The sequence below is a fragment of the Tinamus guttatus genome, unplaced genomic scaffold (genome assembly GCF_059628265.1).
Source record: "Tinamus guttatus ecotype Peru unplaced genomic scaffold, ASM5962826v1 Tinamus_guttatus_pri_ptg000286l, whole genome shotgun sequence".
Classification (NCBI taxonomy): Eukaryota; Metazoa; Chordata; class Aves; order Tinamiformes; family Tinamidae; genus Tinamus; species Tinamus guttatus.
The window spans coordinates 431,266-452,264 of record NW_028288820.1 but is presented as its reverse complement, the minus strand read 5'-3'; the positions used below and the strand labels follow the sequence as shown (position 1 = coordinate 452,264).

The following is a 20,999-nucleotide window of genomic DNA, read 5'->3' as shown; positions in this document are numbered from 1 at the left end:
CCTCTGATCTTTGATTCATTTAGTGATCCGATACGGCTCAGAGTTCTGCTGGAGCTGACTGAAGCTTGGGGTTGATGCTGAGTGTTTGCCATTTTTATAGGATTGATCATGTGTTGGCACAGGCTTTTAAAAAAGCAATCCAGGCATGAAAAGGGCTCCTCTTGGATTAGGTTGTCTTTCTATTATGAATATTGCTAGGGTAGGATTGTACGACAGCATCTTTGGAGGGAAGCAGTCTTCAGGAGTTTTGGAAGCCTCGGTTTGATTCTTTAAAACTTTCTTAAGATTATGAGAGCACTAATGAAGAAGCATATCTCATTTACTTCATAATGGTGAAGAAAGTTACTAGAGCTTTCAGCCACTGCAACAGTGTTCAGGGTATTGGAAGGGCTTGCTGAAGAACAAATTGACCAGAAGGAAGCCTGAGAGGTTTTGAACCCTGTCTCGGTTTGTTTCAGGTCTAGAATAGATTATCCTGATCGCTATATCTGTTCCATGCAGAGCTGGCCCATTTGTAGATGGGCAGGAATTTATACAGTCGTCTTGGCAGGTGGCAGAAAGGGAGAAAGACATCCAAGTCCAGTGTTTTGGTGTTACACTGAATTTTGCTGTTGAGACGATGCTTTTCTGTGTTTGTATTGAAAAGCGCCCGGTTGGTGGCCTGCCGGACCCTTCAGCAGTGTTCTTTAACATAAGTCTATGGGGAGTAACCTTAAATTTGGTTCCCAAGATGTTTGGGACTTTGTTGGTCAGAACCAGCAAGAAGCCATGTCTGCCTTGAGATTATATCAAGGATTTAGTGGCTTAAACTGTGGCTGGAGCCACTGGCAGCCTGAGCTGCCCCTTTAGTGTGAAGGGAAGGCATAGCTGGCCAAATGCTTCTCTGGCCCTGGAAGCTTCCAGGCGCTCAAACATGGTGAGCATGACGTGTTGTTGAGGTAAGAGTCCCTTTCCTTTCTTGGGACTTTCTGATGACAAGTGTTATCATAGGACTCCCGCAATGTTGCATAGTAGATGATATCATTTCTGGTTTTGGTTTTTGGTTTATCTGAATGCCTGAGAACTGCTTGCTTTTTAATATGCAGGAATGGATGTTTACAGGACTGACTGGATATGCTTTTACTACCCAGCAGTTCAAATCCAAATCAATAGCATTAGGTATTAGGACTATATATAAAGTGGATGGGACTCTGTGGAAGCAAACCTGGCACTACACAACTGAGAGCATCAGGAGCCTTCTGGCAGTGTATTTAAAAGAAAAATAAAGGAGCATATAGCTAACCATTTGTAAGCTCTCTTATTGCTAATTGAATTTAAAGCTGCTATTGGAAATTGCAATTGGCTGTTGGAAAGTGTGATGTAACCTGGTTGCCATGGGGGGAGAAATCTCAATTTTGTTCTAGTATTGGAAATCCTCAAATTTATTTTTGTGCTGTAAGTGGCATTTACTACAGATATTTCATTTGCTTTTGTGTGAAAGAGCTGAGTAAATCACTTATACTCTTGTCCTGGATGTGTGTTTTAAAAATCTTTTGTAACCAAGTGAGATACATTTATTTAGTGTTTTTTCTTTTTTTCTGCTGTATTCCAGACAATTGAAGACACTGATGTAAAACATGAACTTATAAATATATAAAAGATGGCCTTCAGGCCATGATACAGCAGGATATCTTTGAGCATGTCTCTGTGTGTGTGTGTGTTTGTGTGTGTGTATATATATATATATATATTTTCCTGTTTAAATGGGGTCTTAGCTGGGTCCCTGGAGTGACATGTGTGTTTGTTGTTTCTGTTGAGATCAGTGGGAGCTGCTGGTCACTTGAAATGCTAACTCGAGGCGTGTTTCTCAGAACTTGGCTCACAGCCCAGGCTTCCTGGATGACACTGGTTAAGATAAATACCTATTATCTGCCTATGTCTGAGTGATGCACAAGCTGTTAATAGGCATTGGGAGGAAGCCAGGAGCAGTTACCTTCGCTGACAGCAGTTGCATGAGCAGAGTCATCGCGAGTTGGTATTCTTGGCTTCTTGGCATCTCCTCTTGATGAGCGAATAGGCAAAAATATATAGAACCGTTGTGTGCATATTGCTTTGTAATCACGGAGGCTGTTGGAGGACTGTCAAATAACTGCTAGTTGGGATGACTGGATCAAGTGTAGAAATGGTGTAGGAAGCACTATTTACTAGTAATATTTCAGGACTGTAGTATGCCTGAGTTACACTTTAACCCGACGGTTACTTCTTACCACAAATGTACTTTACCTTTGCAGTGCCATAAACCAAGTACTACGCACACCAAAACCTTGGTGGAGAGTTCGGCGGCTGAACTGATGCAAAGCCCCTCTGAGCGTAACTAAAAATGATGGCTAAGCTGGGGGACTCAACAGAAGTGCCTCACTTCAAAGCTTGTCACTTTGGTTACTTCAGCTGTTTTTGATTTTTTTGCTGCATGAGTTTCCAGTGTCATTCTGTGTTCTGCTAATTGGATGGAGTGCATGACCTTTAAATGTCAAATATTCAAAAGGAATGAGCGAGTGCTAGCATATTTGAGGAAATTCCGCCAAGAAATTGAGGAAAAATAGAGGAAATGGAGAAATCAGAACTTGAAATACGTTTTTGTTTGTTTGTTTTTCCCCCTCCATTTAAAAAAAAAAAATTGTATGAAACTGCTAACTTGACAGAAGTCTTTCTTGATTTAAAGAAACAGCAAATTCTTGGCCAAGAACTTGCTGGGCTGGAGTTTTTTAACATCATGTTTGTGTACCGGATGAGGAATGATATGGCTTCTTCATAGTTCTGACTTGTTTTGAGGCTTCAAACCTGATAGGTTAGGTAGAAACCCTGGGTTAAGGTTTGGGGAATTCTGAAATTTGAGGAATTTAGAGCAGTTTTAGTGTGATAAACAGTACCTGTTCTTCAGTATCTGGACAATATGTACTGTCTAGCAAGGTGCTTTTTGTTTCTTTGATTGTTTTTTCTTTTGTGGATCTTAAATTTCAAGTTGATTTGGACTATTCTGGCCAGCCTTTAAGACTTCTTTTTTTTTCAGTCTATTTTAGTCTTATAGAATTAAGTTTAGGACTTAAGAGGTAGATCCTGTGTATTAGTAGGATGATTTGACTTAGTAGTTTCATAACAGATTTTTGAAGCTATTTAAAATCAACTTAAAAACTTGCCAGGTGATAGTGTCTGCAGAGTTGTAATAGAGAGTAGTATACTCAAACTCTGCAGCTAGTTGGGATTTTTTTTTGATTGAGTTGCTTAATTGGCTGATTTCCAAACTGCTGCAGGAGTATTGAATAATGTTAAGCTGTAGTACATCAGAAGGCCATGCTTCATTTTTCTTCCACTTTCAAATACTACTTTGTTCTGCTTGCTTGTCTGTTTTTTGGGGATCCCCTGATAGGTCCAAGTACAAAAAAATTAAGGACAAATCAATTTTACCAGTATGTTTTATTTGTCTCCAAAGGAAGCATGAGAGGGAGATTTAAACCAACCAAACAAGCAACCCCCAAATCCCCTAAATAGAAGCAATTGCTCTATATAGATTAAAATAGCTGTAACTAATTCCATGAAGCAGTAGCTGACTACTCAGTGCAGCAGGTTGGATGGTGTATTATTCATATGTGGAATATGTAGAGTATATAAAGCTGGGGGCATTGGAGTCTGAGCTGGTAGAGAAAAGTGGTATCTTTGCCATGTCATAATCTTATAGTTAGAGATCAGCACAGATGTTGGAAAGCAGAAAGATGTTGCAATACTGTCTGGTTGGGGGTCTGTGTTTGGGAAAATTTCTGCTTTGATATACAATTTGAGTAAAGTTTTGTTTGAATTTTCAGAATACTTGTCTATTAAGTTACCATTAGACTTTCAAGTAACTGTATCAGAAGTACCAAATTTTATTTTGTGTAGGGGACGCTTATGAATTTCATATATGGTAAAAACCAGGAAATGATTCTGCATGTGTCAAACTCATTTCTGTTGGTAAAGTTGCAATCATGGGTTTTTTGCACAGTCAAGGCAAAAAAAAATAATTGCAGGGTTCTTCTTAGTATGCTAGAGAAGTGAGTATCTTGTAAATTCATACGCGACTGAAACACATGTGAGGACGTGTGGGGTTTCTTGAATTCTGAAACCCTGTGGTTTCTTTGTCAAGCAAATCCACAGTATGTACGTGTTAACCAATGTGTAATGAAAAAAGGTCAAGTTTGGTCATTTGCTTTATACTTGGATTTTCTATTAAGCTGTTTTTGGCAAAGAGAAAATGTGTGTTTTTCGCACTAAAGATTATGTATAAAATTATTCATGTTAGCAACAGGGAAGGAAGCAGCAGATGGTCAGGTTCACCAGGATTGCTAATAAAGTTTCAATACCTTGGAAAAACTGAGTAAAGTTGCTCTTGGTTCAGGTCAAAACTCTCAAGCAAGTGGTTGTACATGATAAATTAAAAGACTGCAGTACAAAGAAATGTATATTAATCCAGCTGTGACTGTTTTAATTCTCTCTTGAGAAAATGCAAAAACCTTATGTTTGCGTTAATACTTAGTAATCTGCTTGTTCTGCGTCCTTGGATGGTGCTCATTTCGAAGTGCAACCTGGAAGCCTAGTGCTGTGGTTGATGCAGGTTAGTTGAGCTATCCAGAGCCATGTGATGGCCTTTCCTGCACTCCCTCTCAATGAGCAGGGGCTACCAAGTACTCTGTTTTCAGGAGTCCTGAGAGGAGCCTGGGTATTGTTTTCTTCATAGATAGGTAATAAAGATCAAGGGAGACAAAATACATGGAAAATCCCAGTGGACAGGCTGCATGACCTGGGGCTGATAACTGGAAGCTAGTGCTGTTATGCCTAGGTGGGTGTTTATAGAACTGGGCTGCCTTACCTCAGCTTTGATGAATAAGAAAGTGTAAAGATCAACTTGATAGTCGAAGCAGTTCTTTCCAGGACAGAAGAACTTACACTGATATAATGGGGTAATAAAGAAATTTGGACTGTAGAAAAAGTGAACTTCTACTTGGAAAATAGACAACTATGTAGTCAATTACCGGTTGTGGCAGTGCCATATTGTGCCTTGGCCACTGCAGTGACAGTGAGCTGCTAACCGTATCTGTCTTCACTGTGCGATAGTGCCGCAGTTTATTCCCTGGAGATTCAGGACTTTGAGTATGTGAGGTGTTAACTCATCATGCAGCATGCCAATGAATTCCCAGGAAGCCCTGGCTTCCTGGCATGTGACTTGTGAGTGTGTGCTGCAGTGCAATGGGAAGGTGCTTGAAATGGGCTCTGAGCTGTCACTTGTCTGGGAGAGAAGATGTTGCCGTCTCCAGGATATTTTATCCAGCTGACAGTCTGATTCTTAGTTACTTAGAGTGGCTAGAAGCATGCTGGAAAGGTAGGCTATGAATTTGAGCAACTATTGCACCATGCAACTATAATGCGACTATAATGTTAACTATAATGTAAAAAAATGTTTTCCTTTTCACATGCAATTTTTTTTTTGGTCTGATGTCTCTGTGTAATATGCGATAGTATCTTGTGTGTTAGTGTCTAAAGGAAAAGATGTTTTTCATCTGAGGACCTCTTCTCTTTTTGAATTAGAAATTATGGAAAAATCGGGTGAAGAAGGAATGCCTGATCTTGCTCATGTCATTCGCATTTTATCTGCGGAGAATATCCCTAATTTACCGCCAGGAGGTGGTTTAGCTGGCAAGTGAGTACAGTACTGAAGTTACTTATAACTGTTTTGTTCACTGAAATAAATACTTGTATTTAAATGTTCTCTGTGTAATAAGTGAACTCCAAAGCTGCTGCTTTTCCGTGTTTTAAGCTCGCTTACGTTTTGCAGAACTCTTTTCTGTAATCCTTTCTCAAATGGTAAGAAAAACAGATTGATCATGGTCTGGTACACTAAGTACTAGTTTACTCTTTCCATATGGCCCATTTTAAAAGATAATTTGGTGGGGGGGAGGCTTTTTTATTCTTCTTTACTGCTCTCATTTGTTGAGGCCTAGCAGTAATGTAATAGGGATCATATCAAAGTATCAGTTTAGACAATGTCATGCTTCCGCTCTCTTCGCTCCAGTGTCCATTATATTTTTGGATCAGTGCCCATTTGCCTAGGTTGTATTGTCATGGAAAATCACTTTTGTTTAGTCTTCAACCGAATGCTAGAGAAGAAATTAAAAATTGGGATGTCTATCTTAAAACTCAAATTGAGTGCTCACTCTAGGTCAGAAAAGGCACTTTTCTGGGGAGCCTGATGGTTATATCTAACAACCTATAATTTAAGAATCTCAGTGAACAGGGTTTAGGATGGCACAAGCATATTTTAACTTAAGATTCCCCAAATAGAAATCCATCATTGCCCTGAGATGCTGGGCAATCTTACATATTTCTAGAATCCTTTGGGGTTTTTTTGGTTTGTTTTGTTTTTTTGTGAGATTTTCTCCTGAGAAAAACTGAAGTCCTGCCTTTTGACTACTCATGTGTATGCATAATAAATGCTGCTTTCTGTGATTATATTCTCTAGCCTAAAAAGAGCTCGTACTCTCTGGGCCTTTCAGAGAAGCTGGGATGCCTATTCTTTTTAGTCCTTTCCAGCTGTTGAATGAATAAGAGCATATTCTCCACTTGCTCACTGACTGCATCATATTCATCATGTGTGGGTTTTATTTGTTTGTTTTGAGTCTTTTCATGTAAATTCTATTTTAATTACTTGTGGTGGCACAGATCACTACTTTTTAATGGACTTTGGTTCAGGGTTTGTTTTTTTATGCCTTATTCCTCCGGTTGTCTCTTGTTTTAGTCTTGTGTGGCTGAAGACTGTTGTTGGCAGGGATGCCTGCAGCTTCTGTTAAGGGAGTATCACTTCGTATTGGTGAACTACTTGGTCTTCAAACTTGAGGTGGAGCCACTGTGATATGTTTACTTAAACTTACTTGCAGATTAAGGCCCTAAGTGAAAGTTCTGAAGAAGCATGACTGTACAACCCCAAATCATCCACTGTATTTTTAAACTTTTGTCCTAGTAAGAGAGATACAATTAAGAGTTTTCTTAGTATTGAGACCTTTGTCCTGTGATGTTATCAGGGTAATAAGGTTAATTTACATTCTTTGTCCTTGCATCTGAACTCCAAGAACCTGGCTCGAACAGCGGAAAAGAGTATGTCTGGCTGATAGCCCAGTTTTTAGTACCAATTATAGTTGCACCTGACTGTCATGTGAGCTGGAGAAACACCCTGTGATGTTACCTTGACCAGGGTATGTTTGCAAGCCTCGAGGACATAGCAGCCTCTGAAATGACTCCATTCCTTTTGGCATTCTATACTGCCCTTGAGCGTCTCACTTGGAGAAGCCAGTCGTGACTCTTTTTTGAGACAGGAGATCTAGAAGTGTCAGTTCTGTTTTGGTCACTGGATTGTGATATGCTATTCTTCTAAAAGAAGCTGACTCTTCGGGGACTGGCTTCTGGCCTGACTCATATTTCACGGTAACTTTAAATGCTACCAAAAGAAGGGTTCTTGGTGAAGAAGACAGCAAAACCTCTGAGCTCCTTTGTCATTTGGTTATTAACACTTGCACTTAAAATCTTGCTGCAGAATTCTCCATTGAACGAAAGTGCAAGGAATTGGCTGTATAAAGAAAGGCAAGTGCAATGAATTGCAAAGATGGGAAAATTTCCAAGAGGCCTGAACATTAAGTATTGTTTAAACCCTCTCCAATGGCTCTTTGCTGGTTGCTTCCGTGGCGGCCTTGTTGGACTGTCCAGCGGATCTGTGTTAGGTTAGTATGAGGTACCATTATTTTGCATAGTGCAGACAACTAGTCAGTGTTGTTTCTGTCCATCATCATTAAATGTGCAATTATCTAGAGAGCCCTCTCTTTGTTTTCTCTATAAAGATTCAGTTTTCTTCCTCTAAGAAAATCATATTTCAGTCTTGATTGATTCTATGCCAGCTCAGCCACATAACTGTTCTAGACTTTCCTTTCTTTAAACATTGGCTGTGGTTGATTTATTCCTGGAGAACCTGTGTTCTTTAGGCTTTTCGCATCAGGCTTTACTTTTGCAAGTGTCACTAGCAAGTTAATTGTAGTGCATATCTGTTCAATCTGGTAGAACTCAAGTGTCAAATGGAGACACTTTCATCAGCTGTTTTGGATGTATCTGATTCTGGAATAGACCAAGTCTTCTCTCTTGGTGACACCTGCTACCAGAATGGAGTTTCTAAGCTGTGGAAGGGCTGTAATTAGATGGATCCACTTGGGAAATCTGAGGGTTGCAGGAAGAACTGATCTCTGTTTTGAATGTGGTTTTGTTTCCATGGTATGAACGCAGACTTAGTCATATTATGTCAGAACAAGGATCATTCTAGCTCTATATGCTGTCTACTGAATAGCTGCAAGTAGATACTTAGTGGGGAGTAGAAGAACAGGAAAATATATAAAATACTTCCTAAATTATGTTTCAGATTCCAACTGTAGAGCTCAGATGTTTATTGAGCCTAAGGTATTTTTATGCATTTAGTAAACTCTGAAAAGTTCTCTTCCAATAAGTTAAATGCATTCAAGAGAAGTCTAGTCAAACTTCTATCATCCTTAGTGTCCTATGCCAATATTTCTGTTGAATCGAGGGCCCTCACCTCTTGTTTTTAAGCGTGTCACCTACTGTCTTCCTCTGACTTCTTTCTTCTCTTTGTTTAGAAGAGGTAATAGAAGTACTTACCCACTGTTACTTCTTTTTATAATCTTGGCTTCTTCCATACTCAAGATTCCCAGTTCATGTAGCAATTCCTTTTTATGGAAACTGTCACTAATGTGTTTGATCATATTTGCCATCCTTTCTCTAAGCTTTTTTTCCAGTTCTCATTCGGATTTGAAGAGGCAGTGATGTAACTTGTATGCTGTGTTGAAGATGTGTGCCAAGGCATTTGTTCTGTTAATTCCTAGTTGGCAGCTTTTGATTCACCTTTTTAGTTGTTGTTATACCCAAGTCTTCATGGAGAAAACGCACAGTAGCCTCGAAATCTTGCTTCAGAGCCTAATGGTTGCCTTGGAGCCCATCATTTAGTATGTGAATTAAGCGCTGCGCCTCCTCACATGTCTCTTACCTAGAATTGAATTACATTAAATTTTATTTATTGTCCTGTTACACAGTCTTAGAATGTTCTGCACTTCTTCAGTGTTGATGCTCATCTTGCAGTTGTTATCTGTAGAACAACCAAGTGGGATTTCACTTGAACTCTGGATAAACAGCTAATTTTTTTTTCAAAGCAGCACTATTCCAGAAAACTTTAAAATCTTCCCATATTTTTTAAGGGGGGAAGGATCAGGGATTTCCTTACACTGACATCTTGAAGAAAGGTTTACTTTTTTGTAAATACTTCTCTTTGGGTTGTGAGTGTCTATATGTTTGCAAACTTCCCTCTTTCTACCACCTCCCTCAATTTTGTTTCCATTCTTTAAGTGTCTTAAATCTTGCTTCTCTTGCCTGCTGTTTATGATGTTAGTCTTGCATGATGCTCCCAAAAGAAATCTAGCTAGTGGTGTTTGGGATTTAGTATCTACAATGTGAATAGGTGCTGGACTATATGCCTCAGAAATTATAGGTACTGGAAAAACACACCGCAGGTGTTCCCAGGCAAGTTTTAGACCGTCTCTGTAATAAAACAAATAAGTATCTTCAAATTTCATATCAAGGAAGGTGATAAGAAGAACAGCTAATTGCAGTAACTTTGTTGCAATAAGCAAAGCAGTTTTAATCATTAATCTTGGCAAAAATCTGACTATGCAGCTGGAATTTTTAAAAGTGCAAAGAGATAAAAGCGCAGTGGGAAGGGGAAGGTAGAAGGTAAGAGAGTATTTTGCCTTATTCAGTCTTCATAAGTCCCAATTTATGTATTAAATCTCCAAACACACCAAAAGCTGTGATTTGATGGTGGATTTGGAGACTGTGATTTGATGGTGGATTTCATCTTCTTAATTGGCAAGTTAAGGGCAGAACATCTGAATGTTTTGTAATCCTTTATCATTGTGCTCAAACTTCTTGAAACTTCTCTTTTTAGGCGTAATATTATTGAAGCTGTGTACAGTAGACTGAATCCACACAGAGACAATGAGGGGGTAAGTTCCAATTTTGATTGCTATGCTTATTTGTTAATGAGAACATCAAAATAGTTTCATACTTTGAGTAAAATAGCACCTCATTGCCAGGAAAGTATTCTAAACATGAATTGTGTATCATAGCACAGCGTTTATCTTGATCCTTCTTGCACCCTAAATTATCTGCACTTCAAGCAGAGAGCCTACTTCAATGGCACTCAATAGTAGATTACTGCTTTTCTGTCAAATCTGTGAAGCTACATTGTAGAGGTCTTTAAATGACAGATTATTCTTGTGAAAGTTCTGGTCATATTCATTCTTCACCTGTGGATTACTGGATAGCAGTCATAATGTCATAGAACAGATTCAACAACACATCTCCTGTTGTCTCCTATATGCCTACAAGATGTGCATTCACTGAATATAACAGATGACACTAATTGACATTAGTACATTAGTCTTATCTTTACCTATGCTATGTGTAATGGTGTAAGGTCAGTGTTAAGAGGAGCTTTGGGTTCATTTCAGTTCTGATTTCTAAAATGGTTTTTATCCATTTTTCTGGTTCTTGAGTTTAAAAATGAAATGTATTCTTTTATGTAGAAATGTTTTACTATCACTTTAAGCCTGATTATGGGGTTCATATTAAGATTTACTAAGAACTGGTGTTTGTAGCAGTAGTAATTGATATAAATATAAGAAATAATAAAAAACACATTGCACACAGTAATCCGTGAAGATACCCTGCAAATTCTTTGTCATCAGGTGTTGGGAAATGTCAGCTTGTGTTTTGACTACTTTGAAAAGACTAGCGGCATATTCACAATATCGACGTGCAAAGTCTTATTACAATAACCCTTGTGTCCTCACAGTGTCCCCTTTTCTCTCAATTAACTTTACTTAGTTCATTCTCAAAGGTTAAAGCTGTGTAGGTCACTGGGGCCACTATTCTGCTACAGTAGAGAAAGAAAGAAGTCCTCTCACTATTTTTTTGAATAGATTTTGGGTAGAAGAGGTTAAGATTTGTACTTCTTCGATTTTTAGTCCAGGACTGACAGAGTATACACTGTCGATTTAACTTTCTTCGAACTATATCACAGTACCAAAAAACAAGTTGGACAATTCAGCTTTGTACCTGCAAAATTTCCCTCTCTTCAGCTTCCTATGCCCTTCAGAAAACGGCCTTCATCAGTTCATTATCCCTGCTCACGTTTAGCAGTAACTTTGTTCCTACTTTTACAGGGGGAGGTGAATTGTTTGAAGATTATACCATGCCTTTAAAACATTTCCAGAAGAGGTTTTATTTTCTTCATATTCCATAGTTAGCTTGTGGCGTGTTCTTTTTTTTTCTAAGCCCAAATTTATTTCTAGATAGCTGTGAAAGCTTGCTAAAAGTCTTTACATACAACAAAACTTCTTTGGGGATACTGGCTACATCTGGATATTTTTGCACATCATCCATTATGATTTAATAAAATGAGCTATCTGAAATAAGTCAGTAAAATGCATGTACAGGAATATAACTCTGGTCTTAAAACTGTTGCAGTTGGAAAAAAGCAGCATTTTGCTTGGTTTTCTGTTTCTTATGAAATAAGCAGTATGCTTGTCTTTGGTATTTAGTGCAAAACTTGATAGTGATCTAAATCATTGTCTATAGTAATCTGAAGTTAAATACACTTTTATTTTCTCTTCTGGTAAGATGTCTTTCACCGGTCACTTCCTTTACTCTGCTACATCTTAAGTGGTTCTGACCTTGAGCAGGGTTGAGGGGAGGCTGCTGCCCCTGGGTGATGGGTGCAATTCCTCTTCTTGCACTTTCCCAGCAAGCAGGAATTCCTTCCTCTCCCTGAGAGGAAATGAGTCTATCCAGGGGGCCTCAGTCTCCAAGGCGATGAACGTGTGACTGCCTTCTTGGTCTCATTTGGTCTGTAGTTCCAGGTGGTGATCTTAGCTTTTTTGAGATGAATAGTTGGAGCCAGAAGGCCAGCAAGAGGAAGCAAGGACGATGCTCCATTACTCAATATCAAGCTCTCTATAATGTCTATATGTTGCACTAATGTTGCTACACATCTCACTTTTAAATAGGAAGCAAAGGTAGGAAGGAGATGCAGCATATCCTAGTGATGATACTTACAAATGTAATTGAAATATAAGTATAATTTTCCTGTTCTAGTATGAAGCTAGAGAAGTGCTTTATATTAAAAACAGGGACTGCAGACAGCTAGGAAGTCTGCGGAACATGATGTGCTCGCTTGCACTTGAGAATCTTCTCCTGTTATGTGGCTGAACAATGTGTACTTGTGTTTGAAAATTGGCTGTAATGCATAATGCTGTCTTACTAACCCGGAAGTCTGCATGTGATAGTCATCTTAATCTGACTGATGATGATTTTCTATAAGATTATTATTTTTTTCCCGTTGGTAAAACAATAATGTTACTAAGTGTTAAAGCATGAATGAATATGGGTAAAAAAGAACACTTACGCCCACATGCAGAGGCATCCCCACTCCAACACTTACCATCACCAGCCAGCTCAACTTCCTATTAAAAAGAGTATGTGTTTTAGTATGAACATCACAAACTCTTTGGAGCCATGACCTTGAGTAACTGGGAATTCAAACATAACAGCTTGACAGTTCGGGTCCTGGGAAACATTTAAATCAGCACAAGGACAGTATCTCTTTTCATTAGGTTCATTTTTACTTGCACCATGAAGGTTTCACTTAGCATTGTGCTTGACTTAATTTTTGCTTGACTTTGTTTTCCCCCATCAGAGCTAGTGATTCTTGGAGTAACTTCTTTCTATTCATCAGGTATATTTTTTGTTGAGTTTGTCTGAAAATCTTTGTAGCATATGGTTGAAGTAAGCAGATATTGTGTAAAGTGGGTATCTGGCTACAGTAAAAGTGTTTGGTAACTGCAGGGCTGAAATGAGCCCAGCACTGGGCTCACCTGCAGTGGCTTTGACAGCGGTTCTTTAGAGGGACTCCTGGAATAAATGTACTGACTTCTGTTTCAGTATGAGTGCCTCTCTGGTCATACAGAAATCTGTTGTGTATTGGGGATTGGGTGTTTTCAGCTCTTTGGAATGTAATTTATTTGTAGCTAAATAATTACTGCTCTTGTACTGTAATGATACTGTCAGGTCAATCATTCCCCTCAAGATTCAGAAGTAGACTTCTGTTAGAAGTGTTTCGTGTTTTTCAGTGGCTCTACTTCTAGGTTGTATGGGCTACTTGGAAGTACATGTAGCTTTAACTGTGAGGAACAAAGTTCAAATTTCTGAGCTGTTACCAGTTTCAGTGGCATCTGTTCAAAGCCAGGTTTACATTTTGAGTGTCTTGATGGAGACTCTTATTTTCTGGCTTCTATTAATACAGTGCTCTGACACTTGCTAAATTGGGTCCTGTTAATTAAGGGCTGCTACAAGTATTTTCCCTCCACCCCTAATAATTAGTAGCAGTAAGTTGAAGTAGGGCACTGGGGAAGGCAAATGCTAGCTAGGGGAATACTCCTTGTTATCCTCAGGGTTTTGAGGGGACCTTTTCTATATTAGGCACAGATCATTAGTGAGAAATGTATGTAATAATAATATATGTAAAAATGTAATGCATAGCATATAACAGGCGGTTTCTGTCCTACTCATGTCTGACTCGGAGGGAGATGGCAGAAGAACGAAGCAGATGGGTTCATCAGATGGGGGCACAGAGCAAAACAGGTTGTGTGCTTCACACTCAGAAACCCTCCAGTAACAGTGCGCTCGTGCTCCTGGTAACACTGGGCTTGTTCATGAGTCTGTGGTGCTCTTGGATTGCTTACTGCTTTTACTGCACCATGCTGAGCAGGGACAAAAGCGTTTACCTTAGTCTGCCAAAAGGGTTTTTGAAAGATCTGAATTTTGTGTAATCGTGAGGGGTTAAGGGTATATGTTTTCTAATGCCAACCTCAGAGCAAGACTGCTTGAGAGAGAGGGAGTGTGGAACTTAGGCTTTCTGGACTTCAAAACCTAGTAGTCTTAAGCCATGCTGGTTTTTAAATATTTACGAGATAAATAAGTAGCATTTCCTGTCCAAATCTAAGAAATAAGATACACAGCTCATTATGATATTCTGAGCTTTCACTGAGTTTTTGCTCAAGAGACACTAAAACATTCTCACTTATGCATTAAAATTACTTTTTTACTTATGTTCAGTGAGCTGTTGAAGATCTATCAGAATTTGAAAATGCAAGTATATGAGAGGCAGAGATCAGGAAACCATAGCAGAACTACGTACATATGTCTTTATGCAGTAAATTATAGCCTTGTACTCAGTAATACCCTTATTTGGGGTGAGATTGTTCCCCTCACAGAGCTTAAACTGTACTGAATAGTCTTGGTGCTTCTATTCCAGCAACTTTATAGCATCTGTAATTTCGGTGATCCCAAGGTGCTATCTTCATGCTACTGTTGAGCTTGTAAAGGAGTGATTGAACTGCTGGTAGCCCTTCAAGCTTTTGCAGTAGCTGACAATAAAATGAGGTCAGCATGAGAAGAAAGCAGTCTGGATTTTGCCTGTAATGTACTGCAAAAACTGCCAGCTTCCACAGATCCAGCTTTATCTGCCTAGCTTGATAACTTGCTAGATATTAATAATTTAAGGTGTACTATTCCCTCAGAGTGACAGCATGGCTTTTTAGCACTCTAAAGTAAAAATACCTGGTATCAGTCTGAGTACTGTAACAGAGGCATAAGTCTTTTTTTGTGAAAACCAGCAAAAAACCCTTCTGACTTCTGGTTGCTTTGGTAATTGGTTTGTTACCAAACAGGCGGCTTGCAGAGGAGCCCTCGGCTCCTTCACCTGTGCTTGGTGTTCAGGCTTTCAGACGTATGTCACTAAATTTGAACTCAACTAGGTATCCTATAAATTATTTTTTCTGTGGGATAGATACCCCGAGTACTAAAACCAGTATGTTACAGGGATCACACAGCAGCCCCGCTGGGGCTGATAGGTCATGGGCACAAAGATTGGCTCTCTCATGTGCAGGGGATGTTCACCGAGCCCTTAGTTTAACTAAACTGCCGGCGGCGGAGTTATGTGGGGCTTTTAGTTAGCAGCCTTCTTGCAGAGCTGTGCTCCTACGGGCCGTGCAAAAGGTCAGCTAAAACATTCTCCCGGTGTCGAAAGAAGTTTAAATGTTGACTTTTTCCACTGTCTGACAAACGAGCACCGTTGTGGGGAGGACACAAACTACATGCACTGAAAGCCACTGGCAGCCAAGTTGGAGCTGATGGGGAGCTGGTGCTGTGTTGCCCTTCAGAATAAATTGAAGTGATTTCAATGTTGTTTCAATAAGCATCATTCTTTCTAAATCATGTTTTTAAAAATGTGCATCATCCATGTTTGTCTATTTTATAAAGTGTGTGTTGCTAATAAGGCGTTTCTGTATTTAAGTATGACAACAGTGATGTTTCTTCATCAAAGAAAATTTAAATGTCTTTCTAAAATATCCTAGTTTAACTACTGATTTTTCGGGGTCTTGAATCTTGAAACAAGGACCCTGGCGACGCCGAGGCGAGTGGAACACAGGGGAAATTGGTGGAAGCGCTGAGGCAGATGAGAATTAATCATAGGGGCAACTACCGCCACCTCCTGGAAGAGATGCTGACTAGTTACAGGCTAGCTAAGCTGCAGGGAGAAGAGGGCCCCGCTGACCGGGCCGCCGCCTCCGCCTCAGCCAGCGGCGCGGGACACGCTGCCCCCCGGCCGGAGAGCCCCGCGGAGCCGCCGGCCGACACGCAGCGCCCGGGGACCCGCGACACGGGCGGCGAGCGGCCCTGAGGGCCCCGCGGGCGGCTGCTCCTGCGTGCTCCGTGCTCCACACGCGAGACCAGCGGGCACAGGGACCCGGGCGCCTCGCGTGGCGAGGGGGACGCCTCTCCTGGCGGCTGCGCCTGTGGTCACAGCTCCACGCGAGACCAGCGGGCACAGGGACCCGGGCGCCTCGCGTGGCGAGGGGGACGCCTCTCCTGGCGGCTGCGCCTCTGGTCACAGCTCCACGCGAGACCAGCGGGCACAGGGACCTGGGCGCCTCGCGTGGCGAGGGGGACGCCTCTCCTGGCCACTGCTCCTGTGGTCACAGCTCCACGCGAGACCAGCGGGCACAGGGACCTGGGCGCCTCGCGTGGCGAGGGGGACGCCTCTCCTGGCGGCTGCGCCTGTGGTCACAGCTCCACGCGAGACCAGCGGGCACAGGGACCTGGGTGCCTCGCGTGGCGAGGGGGACGCCTCTCCTGGCCACTGCTCCTGTGGTCACAGCTCCACGCTTGTCACAGCTGCCCTAGAGGCCCCTCGAGTTTTCCCTCTGTTATCTGTACAGTTTGTTTATATGACGCTTTGTTCTTTCCCTGAAAATTCAGGAACTTTGGTATGTTATAGTAATGACATGTTATATTCTGTAGCAAGAAGCAGTTAACTTCCTATTCAGGAGACCAGTTTTTAAATCCTGTTGTTGGTTTCACAAGAATCTAACATACTAATGCAAAAAAAAAAAAAAAAGACCCTTTTCTTGTAAGAAGTTTCTTAACAATTTTGATGGTACATGTTTGCTAATTGTAAAGTAATTCACATCTTAAACATATGTGTATTGTGCATATTGTTTGAATTATGTAAGTGCTTCACCCTTTTTCCCCAACATCATAAGCTACCTTGTGCATTTTTGTATTTGAATTGTGTATAGTTTGTTATGACTAGAATTACAGAAAGTATCACACCTTAAGTTAAATCCCTTACTCTTCATTAAATGTGATTCTTTCCATTTAGGTTGTATCCACTGTTTATCACAAATATCTGTTTTTAGAAAACTGTGTTTTTGATACTTCCAGGTTGTAGCTTAACCAGAAATGAAAATGTACTTAGAATTAGTACCTAGTGTCAAGATCTAATAACTTGTGTTTAAGTGAAAATAAAGAATTTGCTGTGGAATAATATCTGGATGCATATTGAGTCTTTTAAACAGCTTAAAGTAATAAATACTTTGCTATCATCTTGACATGGCTTGAAACTTTTCATAGCCTTTGATACAACTCATGATATTCACTAGTTTCTGCAAGTATTTCAGTAGTTTTGGGTTTTACACACTCGTCATTGTATTTGGGCAATTTTTCTCAGTTGCAAGTTACACTTGAGCAATATAAATGAACGAACTGGATAGTCTATCTGAGGTTTCTTTCTTCCAAATCTTTTTCCTGTCTTGTGGTGTTCGACACGTGTGTACATATGCATTTGGGGAGGTTAGTGATAATGCAGAGAATTTTCAGTGGTAGTTAATCTGCTAATAAGTTAGTTCTGAAGTTCTTGTGCTATGTGGTAATTGCAGCTCTTATTCCAACACTAACACAAAAATATTGTTCTGAATAGGTGCAAAGTTCACTACCTTAATGAAAATAATCCTATGGAAATCTCTTGTGAATGAAGAATGTCTCTTAAGGGTTGAATTTCTTAGTATTTTACAGATTCCTCAACCGCTCCCCCAAGTTCTGTAGTAATATCATTTGATACCTATGATTCAATACAATTTTAGATACTTTTTGGTTTTAAATCTTTATACTTTACTAGCTCTACTGGGTTCATGTTTTATGCAAGTGTCCTGAAGGAGTAATAAAGAATTTTTGTATGTGCAAGGGGGAAAGTATGAAAAGAAGAATTTGTCATCTCTGATGCTTAAGTGTTCTACTTAATTGTGCCAGTTAAATCCAAAATGCAACAAAATGTTTCCATTTGTTTTGGTGAGTAGTAATATTTCTCCTCTTCTTTTCCTGTAGGGTGCTGGAGATCTAGAAGATCCGTGGTAGCCTTACAAATCTACTAAAATGCTTTTGATTCTGAAAGGGGGAAAAAAAACTTTTAAATCAGTTTTCTTCAATACAAGGGAAAAATTCTGGTGGATTTCCAACTTTTTGTGAAATGGGCAGAAAGATAATAGAATTTTCCATCATTTGTTCATTTTTGTGTTTTCTGATATTGCCACTCTTAGCATTGCCTGTACTACAGTATTCTTACCAGCCTCAGGCATACTGATTACATCTGTAATGAACTTTGGCCCTAAAGAGGAAGGAAAGAAGGAAGGAAGGATTCAGCAGATCAGTGTATGTACCTGAGGTGCATGGGATTGTAGTTGTACTCTGAAGACCCACTATGGCTTAATGGGATTTACAGCGTATAAGCATGAAAGAGTGCAAGTAATTGTATGAGACATGACTTCACTTTTACCGAGTTGGAAGGCTTTGCAGCTCTGTGGCTTGGAAGTAATTTCAATTGGGCAATATGCTATCAGATGTGTATTTTTTTAATTTTTTTTTTAATTTTTCCAGTTTTACCTGTATTACCAGACCGTTAGGTTTCCCTGCGGTGTCCAAATTGTGATCTGTTGCCTACTGCTTGCTTGAAGATAAGTGTATTTGGCAATAATATATGAAGATTCTAGGCATCTAAAAACAGTAAGAATTTTACGCATGTGTACAACACACCCTTAAACTCTTGCTAGAGAAAATCTTTTAAAACCAAACTGATGAATTTATAGCTATTAGTGACTTGCTTTGACATCTCTCACAGCTGCAGGTTTTTTTAAAAATGCTGAAAATTTGCCTTTATTATAATGTAAATTGTGATTTTTTTGTTCTGTATGTGGTTTTCTATAGTTTCTTGATTTTTTTTTTTCCTCAGCTTAAGATACAGATGAAAGTCTTGTGTAATATGGGTATAATTTTTAATTGTTTGCATTATTTTCAAAGTTCAAATTATCACTTTGAGATTACTATAAATACACTTAAAATTATCTATTTTAAATTAAGAAAATATTAGAGATATTTTCATGGGTTCAATGACCTTTCATTTTATAAGCAATGGGCATGGTACAGAGTGGCTGTCATGTAAGGTACTTGAAGATTCTTAGTTTAATTCTATTTTTGCAATAACCTTGACTTTTTTCTGACTTCTTTGAGTTGTGCATGTAATGAGTCCAGTAAATGCTGAAAATGGAGAAGAGTAAAGTATTTATCTAAAATAAAAGCTATTGGGGAGGGGAAACAATGAATGTATCCATCTGTACATGATTTACATGCTGTGGATGCCTTGTAAACATTTTCCTATTTGTTTAAACTGTGTTTCAGCGAGGATGTAATTGCCCTTGTGTGTAGTTTTAAGCTAATGACAGTCATCACCTGGTTTTGTGTGAAATGGAATTCATGGTATTTTTTCTGTAACTTTATCCCCATGGTGAGTCTGTAAAAACCACATGCTCTTTCATACTGGTGCCTAAGACCAGCTTTCCCAATCATTTTGAATTCACTGTGTATCTGATCCTTTTTTTTTTTTTTTTTTTTCTTTTGGTCTAGAGAGGATTATTGCCACAGTATATTTTATTTATTCATTAGATTTTAGCCTTGTAAGTTAAAGTGTTCTAAATGATGATGTTAACAGGTATTTGTCCCTTTACTGTTTTTTTTTTGGGGGGGGGGGGGGGCGGGGGGGTTGTTAAAAGCTAGGGAATGAAGAATGCAAAATGGTTTATTGTTCAGACTGTCCGCTCTGGTCCAACCCTGTACTGATAGTACCTTCCCAGTATGATATTGTGATGTTTCATACAATACAGTGAACATAACCAACTTGTTATCTTCAATAAAGGATTGCTAAAACAGTGTGAGATGCTTTATATTTTCTTGAGAAAGCTTTATCAAGAAAATGAAGTGTGGTGTATACAAAGGTAGACAAATACGGTTGACAAGGTGTTGCTTCCTTTCTGGTATATTGATGGGTTTGTTTTCATTGGATCAGGAACATGGTTCTTTGTGACGGTAAGCCCAGAACCTCCACGTAGGTGTCTCGGTTGGAGGCAGCACGTACGAGGAGTACGTCAAGCTTGCTAGGGTGAATCTGTCCAAGATCAGCTGGAACTAGTCTTAGCCCAGCTTTGGGAAAGCTAAAAATATTCAGGTGAAATTCATTATTTAAGTTTCTTAAAGATCTGAGGTTTTTAAAGCTTTACTGTTATATGTGGTTTTAGATACAAATATAACAGGAGCACTGTCACATTGAAGCTTATCTTGATCTTATTAGTGGAATTATTTATCTGTGGGAAGGAAAACAAACCTTTCATACTAGTGATGCTGCATTGTAATAAGCGCTCTGGATATATAGTGTTACAGAGTGGGTTTATTAACAGTCTGTACGAAAGCCTGGTATTCAGTCTTCTGAGAAGTGTTTTGCTGCTCTTAAAACTCTTCTGGAGCGGCTTGTGAAACAGTCCCTGCATGTTTTCCTCAACTGCCAGTTTTAATACCTTATTCCATTGTAGTAAGATTCCCTGCATTCCATAGGCTCAATTTACATATATTTACATGTATGTTTTACATATATATTTTCTTACGTGGCTAGGCTGCCCAAAATCAAAGCCGTTGCATTTACGTACAGGTGAAGCGTATATGTAGCTTTTAGAAAGAGGTAGAGCCACAGGCTGCACAGCTACACTATGAAGGTAAATCAAGACTCCTTTTTCTTTTTTCCCTCCTGTAAAGCAGCATTGCTTCTCATTCGTATATCCACCGCATTCAGGATAGTGGTAAAGGTGTTAGTGTCATCTAGATACTGCTCAGGTGTCAGCGGTCTGGGGGAAAACCAAAACATGCATTTTGATGTTGTATTCTTAGTGTGAGAAATCTGAGATGTTTGATTAAAATTTGTTCATGTGTTTTACTGTATGCTTGTTAGCATTTCTTTTAAAAGTTACATTTTCTCAATTATATCACCATTTTGGAGCTAATATAAAAATACTTTTGGAGAATGCTGAGAGACTGGGTAGTGCCACTTCTACCTGTGATCTCTCTGGCATGTCAAAATTCAGCTTGCTAATTTTTTTCCCTTCATTTTT

The 20,999-nt window shown here is 39.5% G+C and overlaps 1 protein-coding gene across 1 annotated transcript in view; it reads left to right on the top strand.

Moving 5' to 3' along the window:
* The window catches only part of PPM1B (protein phosphatase, Mg2+/Mn2+ dependent 1B), a 60,250-nt gene extending 40,478 nt beyond the window's left edge, over nt 1-19,772 (top strand). Inside the window, exons 5-7 of the mRNA XM_088527411.1 lie at nt 5,596-5,707; nt 10,058-10,115; nt 17,896-19,772. Coding sequence (XP_088383537.1) covers nt 5,596-5,707; nt 10,058-10,115; nt 17,896-17,925 — 200 coding nt within the window. The 3' untranslated portion in view covers nt 17,926-19,772. The remainder of the gene's footprint in view (nt 1-5,595; nt 5,708-10,057; nt 10,116-17,895) is intronic.
* The last annotated feature ends 1,227 nt before the right edge of the window (nt 19,773-20,999 follow it).